Source organism: Loxodonta africana, chromosome 4 (genome assembly GCF_030014295.1).
Source record: "Loxodonta africana isolate mLoxAfr1 chromosome 4, mLoxAfr1.hap2, whole genome shotgun sequence".
In the NCBI taxonomy this organism is placed as follows: domain Eukaryota; kingdom Metazoa; phylum Chordata; class Mammalia; order Proboscidea; family Elephantidae; genus Loxodonta; species Loxodonta africana.
Genome location: NC_087345.1, coordinates 102,085,706 through 102,108,389, shown reverse-complemented (window position 1 = coordinate 102,108,389; position 22,684 = coordinate 102,085,706). Strand labels below are relative to the sequence as shown.

Below are 22,684 nucleotides of genomic sequence, written 5' to 3'. Positions count from 1 at the left end.
ACCTATCTTCATAAGCCATTAAGCCACCTTCACCTATATGGTTATTATACTGATAAACGTATATCCAAAGTCCAGGTGGCTGAACAATAAAAACTCGATTTTTTCTTTAGCAAATGTACCTTTCTTGTACTCTCTGGCTCAAAATTTGTCAATGATTCTCCATCATTCTATCATTCATTCAGTAAGTATTTACTGAATACCTTCTGTGTATTATGTTAGATTATAGAAGCAAAAGGTCAATTGTAAAGTCCTTATCTTAGCAGTTAAAACATCCACATTCTGGTCCTTTTGTACCTACTGAGTAAGTCTATTGCCTTCCATTCTCCCTCATGAAATCTCTGCTCCAATGAGACTTGTGGGCTTATTATCACCTGACTGTCAACTTACAGACCAGGTCTGTTCTAAAAACTTGCACATTAACTTAGTTAACCTTCACATGAACCAATGATATAGCTACTATTATTTACCAGAACTTATGGATCAGAAAACATAAATTTCACAACCTAGGTCAAGGTTTATGTTATTAGGAAAGTATCTCCCCTGATTACCTCCTCTTATCAGGTCCTCTCTCTTGTCTAAATTCCTGGAGCTATCATTTGCTTTACTCACTGATACTTTATTATTACTTTCTTATTTACCTTTTGAATGCAAGGCCACTTCCAACTAAATATAGGGACACTTGATTAGAAAACAACACTTGAAGACTATAGCAGGTGTTGAAGAAAGTATTTTGGAGAAATGGTTTATTTGCTGAAATTTCATCTTTCTGGTAGGTCTTGATGGCTTAGGAAGGTAATAGAGCATAATATCTGCCTATGAAAATGTACTGAAAAATCTGGACATATGGTCTTAGCCTTTTAGATTTTTATATCCTCAAAAGGCAGTGTGATTGAGAGACAAGAGCGCAGGCTGTGGGTTCAATCAGAACTAGTTCATGTGGCAAAGTGGCTTTGGCAAGCTATTTGATTCTTTGTAAGATGTTAATAATAACACTTGTGAGATTCTTTTGAAAAACTTATGTAAAATGCCTATGTTATTGTCTCTTCACCCCTAACTAGATTGAAAGCTATTAAAAAAGAAATGCCTTATGTGTAGCTTCATGATCTTATTGGGGCTTACCTACGTTGTACATATTGTGTGATCAATAAATGTGTGTGTGTTTAATAACAGAAGAGATTTAGTGTCATAGAAGAAAGCTGGTAATTAGAAAAAGCACTTATCAACAGATATGCAAGCACCCTTGTATAGAGCTCTTAGAGTACAGGGATAGTTATTAAACAGTTAACATTGGTTTGAGGATAATTTTGTGTACTTTTACAATTGAGGAAAACAACACTACTTCTCTTCCAAGATCTAATGACTTTCCTAATGCAGTGCAGTTGCTTGTGGAAATTTCATTGTAGATCTGCAAAATTAATATTTGATGTAGCAAAGGTAGAAAAAGTTAAACAGGCAATTTTATTTCTTTAATAACGTGTAAGTGCCTACTATGTACACTGTGTACACTGTGCTAGGTTCTAGGAATTAAACAGACCCAAGATATATGGTCCTTGACTTCAAGGAGGGTATTAATCAGTCAGAGATAAATGCTGAATAGATAGTATCCGCAGAGACGTTGGAAGTAGGAGGTGAGGATAAAGAAAGATTTCAAAGATGAGCCCTTATCTCCTGGCTTGCCCATTGGAGTAGAAGATGCAGCCATTTTGCAAAGGGGTGGTACAGATTCTTTGGGAAAGGGAGTTGATGTAGAATTTCATTTTGAACATGTTGGGTTGAAGTTTCCTATCAGACACCCAAGTGGAAATAATATGTAAACATTTGAATAAATGAGACCTGAAGTTAGAGGTGAGATAGGAGTTGGAAGTGCATATTTGGAAGTGATCTGCATAGAGATTATATTTGAAGCCCAGTATCAGATTGAACCCCCTCATCAATTTGGTTAATGCAACAGAGACATGAAAGGATAAAGAATTAAACAGAAGAAATAAAAACCTGAAATTGTTTTTTTCCCAACGTGGCTCTCTCACTAACTAAAAAAATAAAATAAGGGAGAAAGCAGTGACGGGGCCCTGCAGGTCTTTGCTGCCTTCTCGCCAGTATTATTTCCTATCATTACAAGTTTAGAAAAAAATATTTTGGCTTTTGTTCTGAAGTTTCTTCTGAAGTAAAACAGATCTTTTAAAAAATTGCTTCTTGAGTAATTGAAGGTTTTAGGAATATTGCTTCTGTAGTTTTGCTTTCTTTGAATAAAGATGTTAGAAACTATTAAATTGAATTGACTTAACTGAATTGGAGAGTATTTTAAAAATAATTTTTGTATGCTCTTTTTAGGAATAAAACCTAAAGTATTTGAGGGAAGAATCACTCATTAACCACCCTCCCCCCCACAAAAAAGAATTACTCATTAGCTTAAGTACTGATACAATGACCTACAGTCAGTGATTCTTCTCTGTTATTTAAAAAATAAGAAGTCAAATGGTTACATCATGCCACTTCCGGAGACACGTTCTTTTATCTGGTCTCTATGTATCTCTTAACCTGAATAGCAGCTAAGAGTAGTTAAAAGGTCAGCAGCCTTCTTCTCTCATCATATATGGGTCTCTTGCCAGAAGACATGAAAAAAAAAATGCTATGCATCTTTAGATTGATGAAGTAGAATCTTTTATGCTCAAGACATACAGGTACAGTGCAGTGTGGGGCATCCTCTAACGCTGTGAGCTTTTTCAGGGTATTAGGGAGAGTGGCTTAGAGTGGAGCCTCAGAAAGCCAAATGGCAGTAGGGGTGAAGCCTTTTTATTAGGGAAGGCATTTCCACAGAGAATAAGGCCATACTGAGGGGAGAATGTGGCCTAGGAAGTCTTTAAAAGCCCCAGGGTAAATTGCGTGGGCTTTTTGACCTGGCGCCGTTTCTTTGCAGCTCTTGTGCTTTTGCGCTTGTCTGTGAAAGCACAAGAAAAAGAGGTTTGAAAGTTGTGTCTGCTGGCATGGGAATTTTTTTCTGCTGTCAAAGTCTTATTAAATCCTACTTTGGAGTTTTAGATATGATTCACAGGGAAGGTATCACAGAGCACATTTCTTTGTAGTAGCCCAGCTATCTCACATCAGTTTGAACTGTAGTTGGGCAAGTGAAGTTAAAAGCACATTCAGTCAGGTCATTATAGTCCAACAATGGAGTCTCATATGAAAGTCGGAAACTTACCAGGGATTAGTCAAAGTAATATATTAAAATGTCTTGATCGTTTTGATGAAAAAACAAAAACGAATAAACTGCCATCAAATCGATTCTGACTCATAGTGACCTTGTAAGACAGAGTAGAAATTCTCCAGAGGGCTTCCAAGGTTACAAATCTTTAAGGAAGCAGATTGCCGCATCTTTCTCCCACAGAGCAGCTGGTGGGTTCTAACCACCGACCTTTGGTTAGCAGCTAAGTGCTGTAACTACCATGCCACCAGGGCTCCTTTGGCCATTATGATATGGCGATGTAAATCAGATGTAGACATAGAGAATATTCAATTCTCACTCAGACCAAATGCCACAAAAAAGGACAGTACAGACATAATTTTAAGAGGTGGGCTATTAAATGGTGAGTACCTCCTGAATTTTAGAGTGCACTGGGTCAAAGTGTAGCCTAATGAATTCAGAAGACATTTGCATGCACGGATCTACCTGTGGAGTGTTCTCTGAGGGTAGTAGAAGTATTCCAACATTCACTTAATACCTTTACTGCAATAGTTCTTGAACGTTAGTACACCTAAGAATTAACTGGGAAGCTTGGTTAAAAACCAGATACTTGGGTTATTCCCCCAAAGACTCAAATTTATTCTTGCGAGTTGTTGGGGAATCTACCTTATTAACAAGCACACCCAAATGCTACTATTATAGTTGGCTGCTGGACCACATTTTTGGAAACATTGATTTAGTGTTTTGAACAATATGTTAATCATCAAATATATAAAATATCCTTGCTCATGATATAGATCAAGGATGGGTTCTAAGTATCTTTTTCAAATTACACAATAAATAAACATGAGATTTAAATCTGCCTGAAAAATCTGGATTCCAGCCCTCTCCCTGTTACTAGCTGTCTGCCTTTCAGCAATCTACATGACCTCTAAGAACTCAATCCAATCTCTAAAAATATCACAGGGATTTGTCCAGGATCAGACGAAATTATATAGCTTAGTACTTTGTAAACTTTTTTAAAAGATGATTTTATTTTTTGTTGTTGTTGAGAATATACAGAGCAGAACATACACCAATTCAACAATTTCTACATGTACAATTCAGTGACTTTGATTACATTCTTCAAGTTGTGCAACCATTCTCACCCTCCTTTCTGAGTTGTTTCTCCGTCATTAGCATATACTCACTGCCCCTTAAGTTTCCTTCTTTTCCTTCCAGTTGCTGTTGTCAATTTGATCCTATATAGATAGTTCTTAAAACAGCACAGTGCTTTACTACATTCTTTACTAATTAAGCTAAACTACTAAAATAAATAAATAAATAAAAATTTTTTTTCTACTGTTTGCTTTAAAGAAGACTTCATGGGATAGTTTGGGTTTAAGGTTTAAAGATTACCTTAGGGCAATAGTTTTAGGGATTCATCCAGCCTCACACATATGCATGTTACTTGCCCTGTACTGTCTCTAGGTATCCAGGGTTACCTTTTAGTACCCCACTTGTCACTAGAATCCCATAATAATATATGGTTAGTACTTTATAAATTTTTAAGCATGTATGCATGTTACTTGCTATGTACTGTCCCCAGCCTTTAATACCCCTATTTGTCACCTGGCTCCATACTGTTCCTTCTGCCCCATTCTTCATGTAAATCATTGACAGCAGAGGGATTATCAGTTCCACTCACATTATCATTCCCCAACTCCCACTAAAATTTACCTGTCGTATATCATCCTCTGTTTAAGATTCATCGCATGATTTTGAGCAACAATTTTTTGCCACACCTAGTGCTAGATTCTAGTGATTCAAAGTAGAATGAGGCATGGCCTTTTCCGTAGAGTAATAAATCTATTCTTATTCATAAAAAGTTTGAGTGGAATCGCATGAATAAATGTTTGGGTTTTAAATCTTGCTTGCTTGATAACACAGCACCTCCTTTGTTCACTGAATCAGCAATTTTTGGAACTGCAAATAATCAAGAAATAATTTTGCCCAATTTGCTCATTATTACTACCTCTACTTTCTATCACCTCAAATATTGTAATCCAAGGAAAATAACAGTGAAGGTTCAGCTTGGATATCAGGTCCATGGAGGAGATAGTTTAGTATCAGCAGGGCCTTTCTACAGTTCCTCAGATTTCTAAAAGTACTGAACCACACATACTAAAACCCAAACCTGTTGCCATGGAGTTTATTCTGACTCATGGCGACCCCACAGGACAGAGAAAAACTGCTCCATAGGATTTCCAAGGAGTGGCTGGTGGATTTAAATTGCTGACCTTTTGGTTTACAGCCAAGCACTTAACCGCTGCACTACCAGGGCTCCAACCACGCATACACAATCTCCTAAAATGTGGGACGAAATCTACATAGGACTTTCTATTTATCCTACTACCTAAAAGTGATGATTTCCTGAAACTCTCCCAATGAATAAGTGTGGCTGCACCCCTTAGAGTCCTGTGTGACCTCATGAACTTCAAATAGCATGTGAAAAATAGGTGCTGTGAAAGTCAAACTGTTTCCAGTGTTGTCAAGTTTCTCTGCTTACATTGCATTATTTTTAAAATAAAGGGGTAATTAATTCAATCACAAATCTAATTATCTAAAAATATGAGCAGTCAGTTCTTTAAAATGCAGGCTGTGCTGTCAGTGCTCAATTAATATCCATATCTTCAAAAAGCTTTCAGATTTTTTTTTCCCTCCACATTTCTGATTCCTTATATTTTACACTCTGTGGAAACTGAAATGTTTTGAAATGTATTGTTCTTCTTCTTGGCATTTTCTTCACACACAGTCAAGTGTCAGGCTGTCTAGGGGCTTAGGCTGCAGTGATATGAAGACCGTCATGCTCTACCTGCTAGTTGAGCAACACATGCTTCTATCCTGGCAAAGGAAGGATACCGTTGACAATAATTTTCAGAAAATGAGAAGTTTTCCTTGGGTGTGTTCTATTGTTCCTTGGCTCAGGGCCCTGCATTCTTCAGAAATTTTTACTAAATGGATTTGGTCATAGTAATAAGCTGCTCAGATATTGTCAATGACTGCAAAAAAATAAAAAAGTTCAACTGAAACAATAAATTAATGATAGAGTTTGAAGAAGTCATTGTGAGGCTGGAGAATAATAACATCTAAAGCATGCAATTATTCAGCTGGAGGGAGTCACATCACATATGCTTATATTAGATTTCATAATCTGAAAATTAACCAGAGAGATATAATATCGGTATGACAGTTCTTAGTGGACTTAACATGAAAATGTAAAGTATACCTTTTATAAAGGATTTTCCAAACCAATTTTACTTCCAGAAAATTTCAATTATTAATTCCATTCATGCCTCTTTAGTGTTTTGATTCCTACTGTATACATATGTGGTAGGGCTTTTACTTCCACACACAGTCTTACACATGCATTAGTTAATTCTCACAATCGCTCTCTCAAGTAGGAACTTGGATTCCCATTTTACAGATTGTGTAACTGATACCTCAGGAAGATTAAGTGACTTGAGCAGCAGAGGCAGAATTTCAGATTGAGTCACAGGTTTGAACATCCCCTGTTTTTGAAACGTGGAGAAGATATTGGTATCTGTTCATCTAGAATAATCTGCACCTAACTCTAACGAGCTTCCCTTAATCATTTCCCAGATACCAAATTTTGTAGCAAATGTTCTTCAGAACCAGACCAGTGTGAAAAAGAACACTATTCAAATTTTAGGTTAAATTTTTAACCTATTTCACTAATTTTAACATGACCTTTCATGAGCTATGTTGCTGATAGAGACCCATGATTTTTTATGGCTCATAAAAAAGATCTTTTTGCAGAAAGATATTTTTTTCTCTCTTTTTTTTTTAAAAAGAAATGTGACCTCTCATTAATATTTATATTTTCTTAATATTCTTAATGTCTTATTCTCCAAATGTAATTCACTGTATAGTTTATAAATATTAGTGGCTAAAATCTGTTAATGAATTTTGAAACCTTTTAAAATAATTTAAAAGGTTTCAAAATTTGGGCTGTCCTGTACCAGAGAAAAACGAGAATGGAGCCAGATGGTTTCTGCACAGTAGAAAATGCATATCTAGATATGGACCAAAATTCTAAAGTGATAACCTTGGCATTGTCTATAGGAAAGAGGGAGTGGTAGAGAGAAAAAGAAGGGTAGAATGAGAGAAGGAGAAAGAAGGAAGAGAATGTGTCAAATTAAATTACCTGAATATGAAGTTTGTATTTTTCCTAATGTGTGAAGCAGTAATGAATCATTTTGTAATGGATGCTGGAGAAAAGAAGTTGAATTCTCTTAGAAATTAATATAGTGACAATGTATCTCAGGGATAGGGCAGTCACTTGGCACCCATAGAGCTGTGATGGGCGGTGAGATGCAACATCTGGCAACAGTAGCTGGAGAAGGACCTCCAATGAGAGAATGAGAAGCCACAGGGCTCTGAAGGTTGACAAGCTCAGGTGACAGGAGCCTGAGCTTGCTTCCTGCTTCTGGTCATTCTAATATTTCATTTCATGAGAAGAAAAATGTCTGCTTTTCTAACTGGTGCATCGTTGTCAGAGTTGTTTGCTGGTTTTCTTCCTTTGCCACTTTATTTGCTGCAATACTTTGAGACCCATCGGGGAGCTAACTATGAATTACTGAGTGCTGTGTCCTGAGAAAGCAATAATAACAGCAGTATCTTTCACATAAGCAGGAACGGGGGACTCAGCCTTGCTGTTCTCTGTACTTGCCCGTACTGCTGAAGGACTGTGATCAGGGAGTCAGAAATGATGGGATAACTGGTGACACAATAGAACAAATGATCAGCAGAAAACACACATGTGAACGATACGTGAAAGATGCTTTTATACCCGAATGGCAAGAAATTCATTAAGGGAAATAAATTACATGCTGGAGATGACTCACTGCCTTATTGAAAAATGTGCCATTTTGAAGGGAAGGAAAAGAGAGCATGGTACAATACAGAGAGGCTAGAAATAATGAGAAATTTTCATTCTGATTAGAGCGGTGCAAATTCACACTGGAAGACAGAGACTTTCAACAACGCGCAATAAAGTACGTACAGTATTTAAATTATTGCTTCTTAGAATATATCCTCTTTTAGAATGTATTTATAAGCAGTAGCATATAATACCTAATAAAACTCGAGCCACAATAAGAGACCTTCCTTATTATTTGTCATTACCTTCCTATCCTCATCTTAAGGAATTAAAGTTAAAATTTAGTTTGTTAATAGCAAATGTATTTGAATACAGTTGTAGATATTTTCCATTCATCCATTTATTCATTCGGTAAATATGCACTGAATGGCTACCGTGTGCCAAGCATTAGAGACACAGAATGAATAAGAGACATGCCCGTTGCTCTAATAGGCCTGTGGTTAGTACAATATTAAGTTAGTATTTATGGAATACTTGCATAGCAATCATTTCACATGCAAAATTTTATGCAACCTTTACAAAAAATAGTCCTATGAGATAGGAATTATTTCCATATTTTAAACCGGAGAGAATTAGAGTCAGAGAGGTTGAATAACTTGCCGAAAGTTGCAAACTAAGTAGCGATTGAGCCGAAATTCAAACAAGATCTTGCTGGCTTCTCCTGTACTATGAGAATCATTTACCCACTCATTGCTACTTCATAGTGACCCTATAGGATAGAGTAGAACTGCCCCATAGGGCCTGCAGGTTGTAATCTTTAGGGAAATAGATTGCCACATCTTTATCCTGCAGAGAGGTCTATGGCTTCAAACCACCAACCTGCAGGTAGCAGTTGAGTACTTAACCACTGCGCCACCAGGCGTCCTTTGAGTGCCATTTAGAGTTCTCAAATTATAACAGTTTATGAATAGATAAATTAGAACTAATTAAATTTAAATAACTACTTTCATTAAACTGCACATACCTTATAATTTTTAAAGTGTTCACACATATGTTATCTAAGTTAATCATTAAAAAAGTCATTGCTTTATTGGCATCCAGTTTGGGCATAGTTTGCCTGCTTGCTTCTTCTACCTGCCTCTGTCAGCAAAGGACATCATACTAATTAGTGCAAATAACCCAATTAGAGTAATTAGAAGCCAACAGGGCAATAAAATGCTCAAATGCACATGATTTTTATGATAAACCTTTGAAAGACACAACCAGTGTGCACAGCTTTCAATAATTTTCACTTAAGTCTGTATTTAGGTACTGATGATAACCTAACATAAAAAACATACATTATTGAAATTAAAAGCTAATGTTTCCTTCCACCAATTATTTAGTTAATTTGTCTGCCTCCTGAAAGACATTACTTAATACAGTCTGGAGAGATGGGTTGCTCTCACCTTCTCAAATATCTGCAAGAGAAGGAATTTGGTCATAAATTAATCCTGGAATTTAAAAACCAATCTGCTGGATATCTTTTTCTTTTCCAAAGATATTCTAAATAGTCCCTGCTATGAATTTGACCCATTTCTTCTAAGAATCCAGCTCAACTTTTTCCAGAAATAAATTATTTATTAATAGAATAATCTATACATGAAAGAGAAAATACGCTTATGCTGGGCCACATATTACCAATACACGTTTTGTCTAATTCCTACAAAGTGCTAGAGTTTTTGCAAATCAAGGTGATAAATAAAGCCTTAAAATCCTTCACTATTGGAAAAAAAAAAAAAGACCCCTCAGTTTTCTTTAACATGTCAGTATGATGCAAGCAATCAGTAGCACTTCCTTTTTGCAGTTTTAAATAATATTTAAATATATTCAGATGTTGAACATTAAAGCAGTAGGTGCTTTCCTTTCAGAATTGCTTTCATATTCAATTTATGTTTTACACTACTCAACAGTGTCATGAGATTGTTCTTTATGTTGTTACATATTCTTTCAAAACACGATTTAAGGTCTTTTCAAGTTGAAATTTCTTTTGTGTCCACACATTGTAATACCCTGAGACATGTTGTGCTCATGGAGTTACAGTAAGAATCAAGGGTTGGGTTCTGAAGGCACCAAACGACACAAATCTAAGAGTGTGGCATCTCTACCGTAATGTCCTGTTTGGCACGGTCAGGCCCATTCCTGCAATACTGCAGTTTTCCACGATGTTAATTAAAATCATTACTATTTTTTCAGATTTAATTGCGTATAGGTCTCAAACAGCTATATGATTTCACTAATCTGTGTACATATCTGTGTTCCCATTGATCTGTGAATTCCTTAAGAGCAAGCAAACGGAGTCTTTCTTTTGGTTTCCTCATATCTACATGCCTGGCTACAGTGGTGGATTTGCCATGAACATAATGAAACATGTTTTGCCATGGCCCTTCACTTGCACGAGGCTCTTTCAAGGCCCTGGGTGGAACTTAGCAATCATGTAGTCATAGTTTTTGCAAAATTTGTAAATGCACCATATTTTATTTAGACTGCTGCATGGTTTTGTAGCTAAGTTTGTATTTGTAATTTTGTAGTCTTTTTCTTAAAGAAGGCTCCCCAACTTTTGAAGCTTTAAGCCCCACAAAACCTTGATTCCCCCCTGCTGACACACAAAGAAAGATTATTTATTCTTTGTTGGATGAATAAATGAAAGAAGCAAAGTTAAATGTTAAATATCAACATTTAAAAATTAGCATATCTGGCAAAAATTTTCCACAAGCCACCAACAGGTAATGCTAACAATTTATCCTTGTCTAATTTATGTGAGTTTACAAAGCTCTTGTACAAACATGTTTAAACTGGATCTTTATACCAGCCCTTCAATAAAAATTAATCTTCTATTAAAATGATTAACATTGAAATGTTTACAACAGTGCTATTTGTCAAAAAAGCAGCTATTAATATACTCAATTGTAAAAGAGGCCAAAAATTAAAACACACCAATTGAATGATTCCACTCAGTTGGTATGTTTTACTTTTTGGCCTGTTTAATGATTTACTCATAATCATACTGTGTCACTCATGGAATGATTCCGAATTCTTCTGACACCAAATCTACTCTTTTCTTTACAACGTGGTGTTCATAGAGGTCTTAAAATAAACTAAACTCATTCTACAGAAAAAGAATATAAAATAAGAATTGATACTATTGTCAACTCTGATCAAAATTTTGCATTTCTCTTTCCTTTCCTCCCTTCCTCTCTCCTTTCTTCCTTCCTTTTTTTCTCCCTTCCCCTTCTACTTCTCTACTCAATGCAGGTGTTTCCGATTTTTCAACTTCCATAAACCTAAAGCTCTTTTGAAAAATGAGCTTAACCTTTATTGAACACAAGATGAAAATGTGGTTGCTGGTCAGTCACCTTCTGATGATATCCTTTACAGCCTGTCTAGCAGGTAAGGAACACTTTTAGTGCCGTCTCCATAAATTATACAAACATAGTTAATATGTTTCTTCATTTCATTAAATCTGGTGTCTAAAGTTAGAATTAATATTTTCTGTTGACACATGGATCAAACAAGTAAATGAATATAGATTTAGGTTGACCCTATTTTCTTTTCACTTTTGATTACTATTTTAAAAAGATTTAGCCAGTCTGATGTAGTGGTGTGCTGCTAAATGTTTAAAAATAAAAGTCTTTAGGGATTTGTAGTGCTTGTCAGTTTTTTGAGATTAAATACTCTCACTATGACCAATTTCAAATTAACAGCTTGATGTCAATGAATGTGGAGTGGAAAAGATGTGCAACGGCATCTATTATATAGTATTTCCACCAAACAGATACAATAGACATAAATAACCTCGACAGCATACATAACAATAAAATGTAGCAAAATAATTAGGTGATGGGCTTTAAGTATTTGTTACCTTTGTTATTAATATAATAATTTAATTTTAAGTTAATATAATTTAATTTTGAATACTGATTATGTTTAACAACTGATTCACAAAATTCCTAAAATGTAATTACTTCTTGAGAGCTGTTGTGAATAGGTCCAACACACTTGTGAATATTGTGAATCTTTTGTCAATTTAGTCAATGTTATAAAAACAATGCTTAAATAATCTACAATGTGTATAGTGATATTAAGAATCACAAAACAGTATTGAGAGCACTCTAGTTTTAGGACAAATTACATTTACATGTTTCAAAGAAGAGTATGAAGAATTAAGAGATATTTCCTACAGGTAGATGTACATTATGTTTTTCATCAGAAAACAACATGTTTTCTAATAACCAATTTTTAAAATAACTTTATCTCAATTATTTCAACTCAATAAATACTTGTTGCGTTCCTATTGTATGGAAGATATAGATGAATCTCATTCTTTCGTATATCAATTCTTATTGATCACTTTAACAAAGGATCTGATGGACATTTTATTGTTTATCTTATTTCTTATTAACGTGAAGAAAATAAAAAATACAGTTCTACTTTGGGGAGTAAATTGTATTGTATTGACTCCAGAACTCTACCTCAAAATAATAATATAATTAGTATTTAATAATTTTAATGACAGCAATAAATATATATTCATCAATATAAATATACATGACATTGGTATGTATAATGAAAATAATTTTAATGCCATTGATTAATAGCTATAGTAAAAATGTTTATATATGTAATGTAAATATAATAAAGGAAACTTTTATGATAGTATTGTGGCTACATCTTATTTGTAGTGCAAATTTGTACTAACTCTGTTAACCACAATTTTTAGTGCTACAACTATAAAATGCAAAGAAGAGAAATAAATATATCATCTGCAAAGTTGTGATGATAGTTCAACTTTGATAGTAAAGAGTCAGATATCTCATTTTGTCAACCAGCCTTTTAGTTATTTGAATGATGTTTGAAACCACAACTCAAAGAGTTGCTTCAGAGTCAAAATTGTTTTTTCTTTTATTTTTAGAGTTTACATGGCACAGAAGGTATTATGGTCATGGAGGTAAGTTGACATAAAGGGTAAACTTTTTAAATAGCTTTTTCAAAGTGGATGATAATTCCATCTCTGCTTTAAGCTATGAACTCTCTAGATTTAAAGACAAATGCTTAGTGTTAGATCACTTGAAAATTTTGTAAAGACGTCTTTTCAGAGATTGTAGGGCAACTTGTTCTTTTGCTTGCCAACATGAATGAATGAACACATCACAAACAAACATCCTTTAAAGGGTCGCAGCAGACGGAAAGTATTCATTAAATGCGATCTTTTTGTTTGTTTCCTGCATGCCCTCCAGCAACATTTTGCTACTAAATTTTGAAGCAGTATTTTAAATATTGAAAACAGCTAGTTTATTTTTGAAAGCCTCTAGCTTTGCTCCAAGAGAGATAAATGAAGTTAATGAATTTGGTACCTTAAGATTCAGTTCAATTAAGAGTCCAAAGATGTTTCAATATTCATTGTTTAAGGTTCACTGAATATAATTAACACTCAGATAGTTTAAATTCTATTCCAACCACTAAAAATTCTTGCCAGAAATAGAGGCAGCATAGTATACTAGGAAGCATATTGTCTAGAATAAGACAGTCTGGATTTGCATCCTCACTCTGGTGCCTGATGTTATACGATCCTACGTAAATTATTCAGCTTCTATGAGCCTCCACTTTCCAATATGTAAAAAAAAAACAAGATTATTGAGAAGACTAAGAAAGAATGTGAGTGATAACTTCTAGCGCAATGATGGACATAGGAGGAGCTCAATGAACATAGAAAATTGGTAATTTATACAAGCCACTTTATAGTGGTAAGATAAAAGAAAATTGAGATGGAAAACTGAGAAATCAAGCTGAAACCCGTATGCCAAATCAAGAATATCCATGCCAGACTGAGTCAGAAAAACTTCCACTTGTGAGTAGATATGGCGTTTAAGGGAAAGGAAATATTTAGTCTGAATTTCACCTAAATAATTTCTGAGTTTACCTTATTAGTTGAGACTTACTGCAATGTAGGCTATAAAAAGATCAGTAAGATATGTTCCTTGATTTATAAAATAGGGCATAAATAAGTAAGTGGGTAACACTTTTATAAGAAAGATATGTAATAAACACTTTTGAGGATTAAGGAATATTTAATAAAGCTGATAGTAGGTGGAGCCCTGGTGGCGAAGTGGTTAAGAGCTCAGGCTGCTAACAATAGGTCGGCAGTTCAAATCTACCAGCTGCTCCTTGGAAACCCTATGGGCAGTTCTATACTGTCCTATAGGGTCTCTATGAGTTAGAATCAACTTGACGGCCCACAACAACAACAAGTAGTAGGTAAGGGAACATTGGAGTATTTCAGATGTCGTAAATGGGACTAATTCCAAATACAAGGAAGTGGCACAAATAAGGAAACAGAGGTGGGGAGATACGGGTTGTGCTTAGGCCAGTATTTCCCAAAGTATTCCAAAATGTAGTACTTGTTTTGCAGGGTATTAGTAGGAATTGCATTAAAAAGTACTTCATTGTTGAACAAATTTGGAAAGTGCTGGTAAATTAAAGCTCAATAGTTCATTTTTAGCTTTAAATAAGTATTATGAATGCTTTTTACTTAATAACTACAATATTTATACTATTTATAATAGCTATCATACCCTAAGTAATCAATACTGTGACTCTTTGAGGAGGGAGAGTTGTAAAACTTCCAAAAATTCCCAAGCTTATTTGACCACCTAGGTGATAGTCATAGGAGGAAAACAAAACAAAAAGCCCTTATTTACGTTGACTGGTCTCAATTTAAATTCACGACTGTTACCATCAAGTGGGCAGCTGGCAGTGTGTGTGCAGCAAACATACCCCACTTCCTCAGTACATTAATTTTCTCACTCTCCTAGATCATGTCATACAGGCCCCTCTCTTCTCAAACCTTCCAGGAGTTCTTGCCCATCCTTACTTTTATCAGATAACTGCATCTTTTTACACAGAGAAATTTGAAAAAAAACAAAAGAGAACCTCCACAAGCCTCCACTACCACATCGACTCATCGCATACATCTGTGCCCATATACTCTGCCTTCCAGCCTGTTTCACAGATGACCTCTCCAGACCAAGCTCTCCACTTGTACACTAGGTCCTGTCTCACCTTGTCTGTTTAAGTTCGGTGCTTCTGCAATTGTCTCCTCTCTCTACTCTTAATCAAGTTCTCCTTCTCTACTGGATTATCCCCATAAACACACAAATATTCTGTAATGTCTCTCATTAAAGAAAAAATCCCTCTGTTGTCTCCACACCTTTCAGCTAATGTCCCATGTATCTCTCTCTGTTTTTTTTTTTTTTTACAACAGTATTACTCAAAAATAGCCCATACTTACTGTTTTCAATTCCCTGAATTTAGCCTCCATGCAGCCCAAACTAGGTGCCTTGTTTACCTCACTAATGGCATGCACATTATTAATCCAATAGTCAACTTGCAAGTTTTCTGCTTGGTCTACCAGCAGCAGTGCTGCAGTTATAGTTTCACACAGAGTTACACAAACATGCACAGGTGAGGCTGTGTTTTTTTTTTTTTTTTTTTCTTGTTTGTATCTTTTTTAAAAACAAAACCTTCTCCAGAAAACTTTCAGATCTCTGAACAACTCAATATCCAGTGTTGTCACACATACCATCAAGACAGTCATCAGCAGGGGTAACTGGAATTAACACTGGTCAACCTTTACTTCTGAGTCATGTGTGGGTGGGATTGATCCTTGAACAAATCTGATCTTGCCCAGAAAGGTAAAAGGAGAGAATAGATACTGTTCAGTCAACCAACAATATCTGTTATATCACTGAAATTGAGATTTTTCTCACTTATAAATGAAAGATTTCTATCCAGCATCCAAAACCAAACCAAACCTATTGCTGTTGAGTTGATTCCAACTCATAGAGAGTGGATAGGACAGAGTGGAACTGCCCCATAGGGTTACCAAGAGCAGCTAGTGATTTGAACTGCCAGCCTTTTGATTAATAGCCAAGCTCTTAACCACTGCTCCACCAAGGTTCCCTATCCAATATAACATCCTGCATATAGGGTCACTATAAGTCAGAATCAACTCGACAGCAACGAGTTTATATATAGTAGGCTTTTTTACTATTATTTTTATAGCAACCTTAATAGCCCTAGCTGACTTAGGTTTGTTTATTTGTTTTCTCTTTTTATGTTGTTTTATTTTTCTTGCTGTTTTTTCTGCTCATTTTGTTTTAAAATAAAATATTATATATATATTAAAATAAGACATAAACATTGTTAGTTTTAATCATAAAGTACTACAAGGCTTATAATAAAATCAGCAAAATGAACCTCACTCTTCCCTGTGTCTTTTTAAAATTTCTTCTTTTTTCATTTTTTAGATTGTGTAAATGCAACATTTTATCCTATAGAGATAAGCGGATGAACATAGCTAATTTGTGCATACCATTACCACTAGTTGCTATCCAGCTGATGCCTACTCATGGTGACCCTATTTGTGTCAGAATAAAACTATGCTCTATCAGGTTTTCAATGGCTAATTTTTCAGAAAGAGATTACCAGATATTTCTTCCAAGGTGTTCCTGGGTGGACTTGAATTGCCAACCTTTCCAATAGTCAACCTATAATGTTCAGCTTTTTCATGAGTACCTTAATTATTTGAGAGTAACTATTTATTTTAGGTGCTTTTTTTTCACTGTTGGTCTGTTAGTACCATTCTTGAAAGGGAAAAAAAAAAAAATTGCATCTACCTCATGATCAGCACTCACCTAGGCTAACATATAACGGTAATAAGTATCTCTTTAATTCCTTTCTAATTCAGTGAGACAAACCATAAAGGGAGGGAATGAAATAGCAGTATAACATCTATTTTATAAACATTAACATGTAAAATAATCTGTACTTTACATATAAAATAATCTGTATTTTACATTTAGGTTATTGATATTACTTTATCAAGGCTGTAATTCAAAAAAAAATTTAAAATCTTCATTGCTTGGCTGTAGAGAGGGAAGTTATGGAATTTCCCATGTCTTTACACCATTGAAGCCCAAATTTCCCCAATTTTTTTTTCCATTAGACTCACATCAACTACTTAGCATTATTTTCAGCATATGTTCCTATCTATATGACAGACTGTATGTCATTCAACGACAATGAATTTCACTATTTTGTAATATGGTCACGTACAGCCCCATTAATTGAATTAAATCTGAGGCAGGCTGAGATGGACTGGGTCCTAGAAGTAGACCCACCAGCTAGGGCATGCCAAATGTGGACAGACGTACAGTAGGTGTGGAAGATGCTCAGCCAGTTATGCATAAACACAGTGTCTGGAGGCTGCAGGGGTGGACCACAGGTGAAGGAAGTGGTTACTATCAAGAGACGTGATGGGCTTTCCTTGGGCAGGTGAAAGCAAGCAGAGGAGAATTTAGTCCACCTATCCTTTCTGCTAGGAGCCTGAGTGGCACAGTGGTTAAGCGATTGGCTGCTAACCAAAAAGTTGGCAGTTTGAATGCACCATCCACTCCATAAGAGTATTCCATAAAGATTACAGCCTTGGAAACCCTATGGGGCAGTTATACTGTATCCTGTAGGGTCACTATGAGTCGGAATTGGCTCAACAGCAATGGACTTTGGAACCTTGCTGCTAATCTCACCGTTCATTGTAATAACGACTTCCGCATTTTTTGGGGACCGACTCCTTACTTTGTACTTCAGTTACGGTAAATTACTCAATGTTTCGTATTACCCAAGACCCTAAAGAACTGAGACATTGGAGTATTCAAAGCCCAACCCCTAAACATCCTTGCTCTGTTATCGGTGGTGAAACATTGGGTGTGAAAATAAGAGGCTATAAAGCCTGGAAACTATGTTTTGAGACAATTTAAATATTGCCTCGTTGCATCATTTAGAGTTTCCTGGATATCAAGAGAGCTTGCACTACTCTCCACCCCAATACCCCATATTCTAGACCCTTCAAATTTTGTCACTATTGCTTTTCCCTAATAAATTTTTCCCAAGACTTTTCTTACGGCATAAAAAACAAAACAAAACAAACAAACAAAAAATCTTATTGCCGTTGAATCGATTCTGACTCATAGTGACCCTATAGGACAGAGTAGAACTGCCCCATAGGGTTTCCAAGGAGCAGCTGGTGTATTTGAACTGCCAACCTTTTGGCTAGCAGTTGAGTTCTTAGCCACTGTTATATAAAATTTTGTCTAATAACAAGTTGGTTGAGGTGACATATTACACAAAAAGAAATAGAATTTGCTTCAAAAAGAATATAAAATGAATAAAGAATAACTCTCAAGTACAAATAGTAACTATACATTCAATTTCCAGAAATAAAATAGGATAGCAAGATTACAGAAAACTATCTCTCACAGTGAGACCTGAAATAATCCCATTTTAGATAATACAACTGGCTGGTTAGATTAACTATGAAACTGAGAAAAGTAGCAGCTTTGGCTGTCATTTACATCTGTAAATTTGACTGCAAATGTTCGTAAATTATTTGTTTCTTGGAAATCTTCTTAATCAAACTTAAGAAGTATACTTGCTTCTGCCATAGATTTATGATAGTCACTGTATGGTGGAAAATTAATGACTTTGCATAAACAGCAGATCAAACGAAAGAGTCATAAGAAGTGTTAAATCCTCCATTAGCTTGCGAAGTCATCTATAATTCTGTACTTCAAGAGATTCTTTTTAAAAGATTCTATCAAGTAAGAAATATTTTTTCTTTTCCTTTTAACCCTGTAAAACTCCCAAAGCATCAATCAAAATTTGTCATCTAATTCTTTTTATAGCTATAAAAAAAGTAAAAGTGGCTATATATTCTGTGATCTGAGAGTAGAATCCCAGAGTTAATGGATCTTTTTCTGAGCTCTGTGTTAGCCCTTCCTTTCCCTTCATTTGAGTGCCCCAGTTGAGCCAACAGAGCGATGAGCTCAGGCGCTCTCTTCTAGGGGGTTACAAAATTTGCATTCAAAGGTGGACACTGGGCATGGCGATGCAATACAAACTCTTTATTTTGAGTAATTTTTCACTGTTGTTGCTTGTTGCTGTCGAGTCACTTCTGACTCATTGCAACTCTGTGTGTAGAGTAGAACTGTTTCATTGAGTGTTCAAGACTGTGACCTTTTGGAAGCAGATTGCCAGGCCATACTCCTGAGGTGCCTCTGGGTGGGTTCCAAATGCCAAACTTTCATCTAGTAGTCGAGCACTTAACCATTTGTGCCACTCATGGACTCCACCAATTTATATCTCAAGGGTCCATATATGTACACAAAATAAAATGGATAGGGTAAATGAAAAACCATCTAAAGGAATACATTATTTTATTCAGGTCTAAAAATTTTAGAAAAGCAAAAAACATATTTACAAAATAATACTTGCTTGAACTACTAATATGATGTGAAGTATATTCAGTTCTCAGAAAATATCTTCAATAGAATGTTTTTTCAACATGAAACATTTCAATATTTTGTTGAAAATTACATTCATTTTTTGTCCTTAAATGTTTCATTGTTCCTATAAAGAGCAAATGATAGTGGAATACTAGGGAATATATGTATATAATTTGTGAAAAATACTTCTTGTTGAGAAGAAAAATAGTATGGGTCACTAATATTATCCATTTTGGCCTATAAAGTTTAACTCACTTCACACAATAAGTGTTCTGTCTTTACTTATATCCTTTGAGGAATTGTCTATCGATAGATACAGCCTCATCATTATTAGTATATGACATTCTTTTCAATGTATATTTTCATTGCTGGCACCTTTTCTAGTAAAAAAAGAAACTTCTTTTTTTTAATACATATGATCAAGATGAAGAAACTACTAAAAATGTATCCTCAGCTTTTTTAAGAAAGATAACCAAATTTATTTCAAAGCACATACCTTAAAATCAAAAGATATAAGATCAAAAGAAATATTTAAGACTAGCTTCTAATTAAAATATGCAAATCTACCAAATAATTTCTATGTAGATATATGCTTACGTGAATCTGTCTTTGATATGTTCGAAGGCACCGTATAGTACTTTAAATAATTGAAGCAGTTATGAATGAACATAACTCCCCTTCAATGTGGTAAAAATATTTCTTTCAAGGAAGCTAATTAAATTGTAAGTTAAATTGAGTATTTGGGATTATGACCATACTTACAATGGCATTGCCAGAGGGCATTATTGACCAGACCATGATTGTCTATTTCTACATTGAAAGTATAATAATACCCACAGTTCTTGATGTAATGCTACCCTGCACCTGTTGACTTAAGTTCAAATTTTATGAAATTGTATGTCATCACATAATATTCCACATCATTAAATGAGGCAGATATTTAGTTAGCTGAAATCCTCTCAAAAGAAACCAAACCTATTGCCGTGGAGTATATTCTGACTCATACCAACCCTATAGGACCAAATAGAATTGCCCCATAGGATTTCCAAGGCTGTAAATCTTTATAGAAGCAGACTGCCACATCTTTCTCCCACAGAGTGGCTGGTGGGTTCAAACCACTGACCTTTTGGTTAGCAAGAGTGCTTAACCACTGCAATACCAAGGCTTTTAGTTAGTTGAAAATCTCTCCAATTTGTCACTATTAGTGGAATGCATCCTACGCATCTGTTGGTTTGTCATATGGTGGGAGCTTGTGTGTTGCTGTGATGCTGGAAGCTATACCACAGGTATTTAAATACCAGCAGGGTCACCCATGGTGGACAGGTTTCAGCTGAGCTTCCAGACTAAGACAGACTAGAAAGAAGGACCCAGCAGTCTACTTCTGAAAAGCATTAGCCAGTAAAAACATTATGAATAGCAGTGGAACATTGTCTGATGCAGTACTGGAAGATGAGCCCCTCAGGTTGGAAGGCACTCAAAAGATGACTGCAGAAGAGCTGCCTCTTCAAAGTAGAGTCAACCTTAAAGATGTGGATGGAGTCAAGCTTTCAGGACCTTCATTTGCTGAAGTGGCATGACTCAAAATGAGAAGAAACAGCTGCAAATATCCGTTAGTAATTGGAACATGGAATGTACAAAGTATGAACATAGGAAAATTGGAAATTGTCAAAAATGAAATGCAATGCATGAACATCAATATCCTAGGTATTAGTGGGCTGAAATGGACTGGTATTGGCCATTTTGAATCAGATAATCATATGATCTACTATGCCAGGAATGACAACTTGAAGATGAATGGCACTGCATTCATCATCAAAAAGAACATTTCAAGATCTATTCTGAAATACAATGCTGTCAGTGATAAGATAGTATCATATGCGCACACAGAAGACCAGTTAATATGACTATTTTTCAAATTTATGCACCAACTACTTAGGCCAAAGATGAAGAAACTGAAGATTTTTACCAACTTCTGCAGTCTGAAATTGATCAAACATGCAATCAGGATGCATTGATAATTACTGGTGATTGGAATGTGAAAGTTGGAAACAAAGAGGAATCAGTAGTTGGAAAACATGACTTTTGTGATAGAAATGATGCTAGAGATCACATGATAGAATTTTGCAAAACCAGCGACCTCTTTATTGCAAATGCCTTTTTTCACCAACATAAACAGTGATCCTAAAAGTGTACCTCACCGGATGGAATATACAGAAATCTAATCAACTACATCTGTGGAAAAAGGCAATGTAAAAGCTCAATATCATCAGTCAGAATAAGACCAGGGGCTGACTGTGGAACAGACCATCAATTGCTCATATGCGAGTTCAAGAGAAACTTAAGAAAATTAGAACAAGTCTACACCAGCCAAAGTATGACTTTGAGCGTATTCCACCTGAATTTAGAGACCACTTCAAGAATAGATTTGATGCACTTAACGCTAATGACCAAAGGCCAGACGAATTGTGGAATGACATCAAGGGTATCACACAAGAAGAAAGCAAGAGGTCATTAAAAAGACAGGAAAGAAAGAAAAGACCAAAAAGTATGTCAAAAGAGACTCTGAAACTTGCTCTTGAATGTCGAGTAGATAAAGCAAAAGGAAAAAATTATGAGGTAAAAGAGCTGAACAGAAGATTTCAAAGGGTGTCTTGAGAAGACAAAGTAAAGTATTATAATGACATGCGCAAAGACTTGGACATAGAAAACCAAAAGGGAAGAAAACGCTAAGCATTTCTCAAGCTGAAAGAAATGAAGAAAAAAATCAAGCCTTGAGTTGCAAAACTGAAGGATTATACAGTGAAAATTTTAAACGACACAGGAAGCATCAAAAGAAGATGTAAGAAATACACAGAGTCACTATACCAAAAAGAATTGGTTGACATTCAATTATTTCAGGAGGTAGGATATAATCAAGAACTGATGCTAATGAAGGAAGAGGTCCAAGGGGCACTGAAGGCACTGGCAAAAAACAAGTCTCTAGGAATTGACAGAATACTAATTGAGATGTTTCAACAAACAGATGCAGCGCTGGAAGTGCTCACTCGTCTATGCCAGGAAATTTAAAAGAAAACTACCTGGCCAACCAGCTGGAAGAGATCCACATTTACTCCTGTTCCCAAGAAACGTTATCCAATCAAGTGCAGAAATTATCGAACAATATCATTAATACCACACACAAATAAAATTTTGGTGAAGATAATTTGAAAGTGGCTGCAACAATACATCGACAGGGAACTGGCA

The 22,684-nt window shown here is 35.4% G+C and overlaps 1 protein-coding gene across 1 annotated transcript in view; it reads left to right on the top strand.

Moving 5' to 3' along the window:
- Nucleotides 1–22,684, top strand: part of CNTN1 (contactin 1) — a 379,037-nt gene that overhangs the window by 196,070 nt on the left and 160,283 nt on the right. Inside the window, exons 3-4 of the mRNA XM_023555346.2 lie at nucleotides 11,358–11,492; nucleotides 13,015–13,050. Of these exons, the coding sequence (XP_023411114.2) occupies nucleotides 11,405–11,492; nucleotides 13,015–13,050 (124 nt within the window). The 5' untranslated portion in view covers nucleotides 11,358–11,404. The remainder of the gene's footprint in view (nucleotides 1–11,357; nucleotides 11,493–13,014; nucleotides 13,051–22,684) is intronic.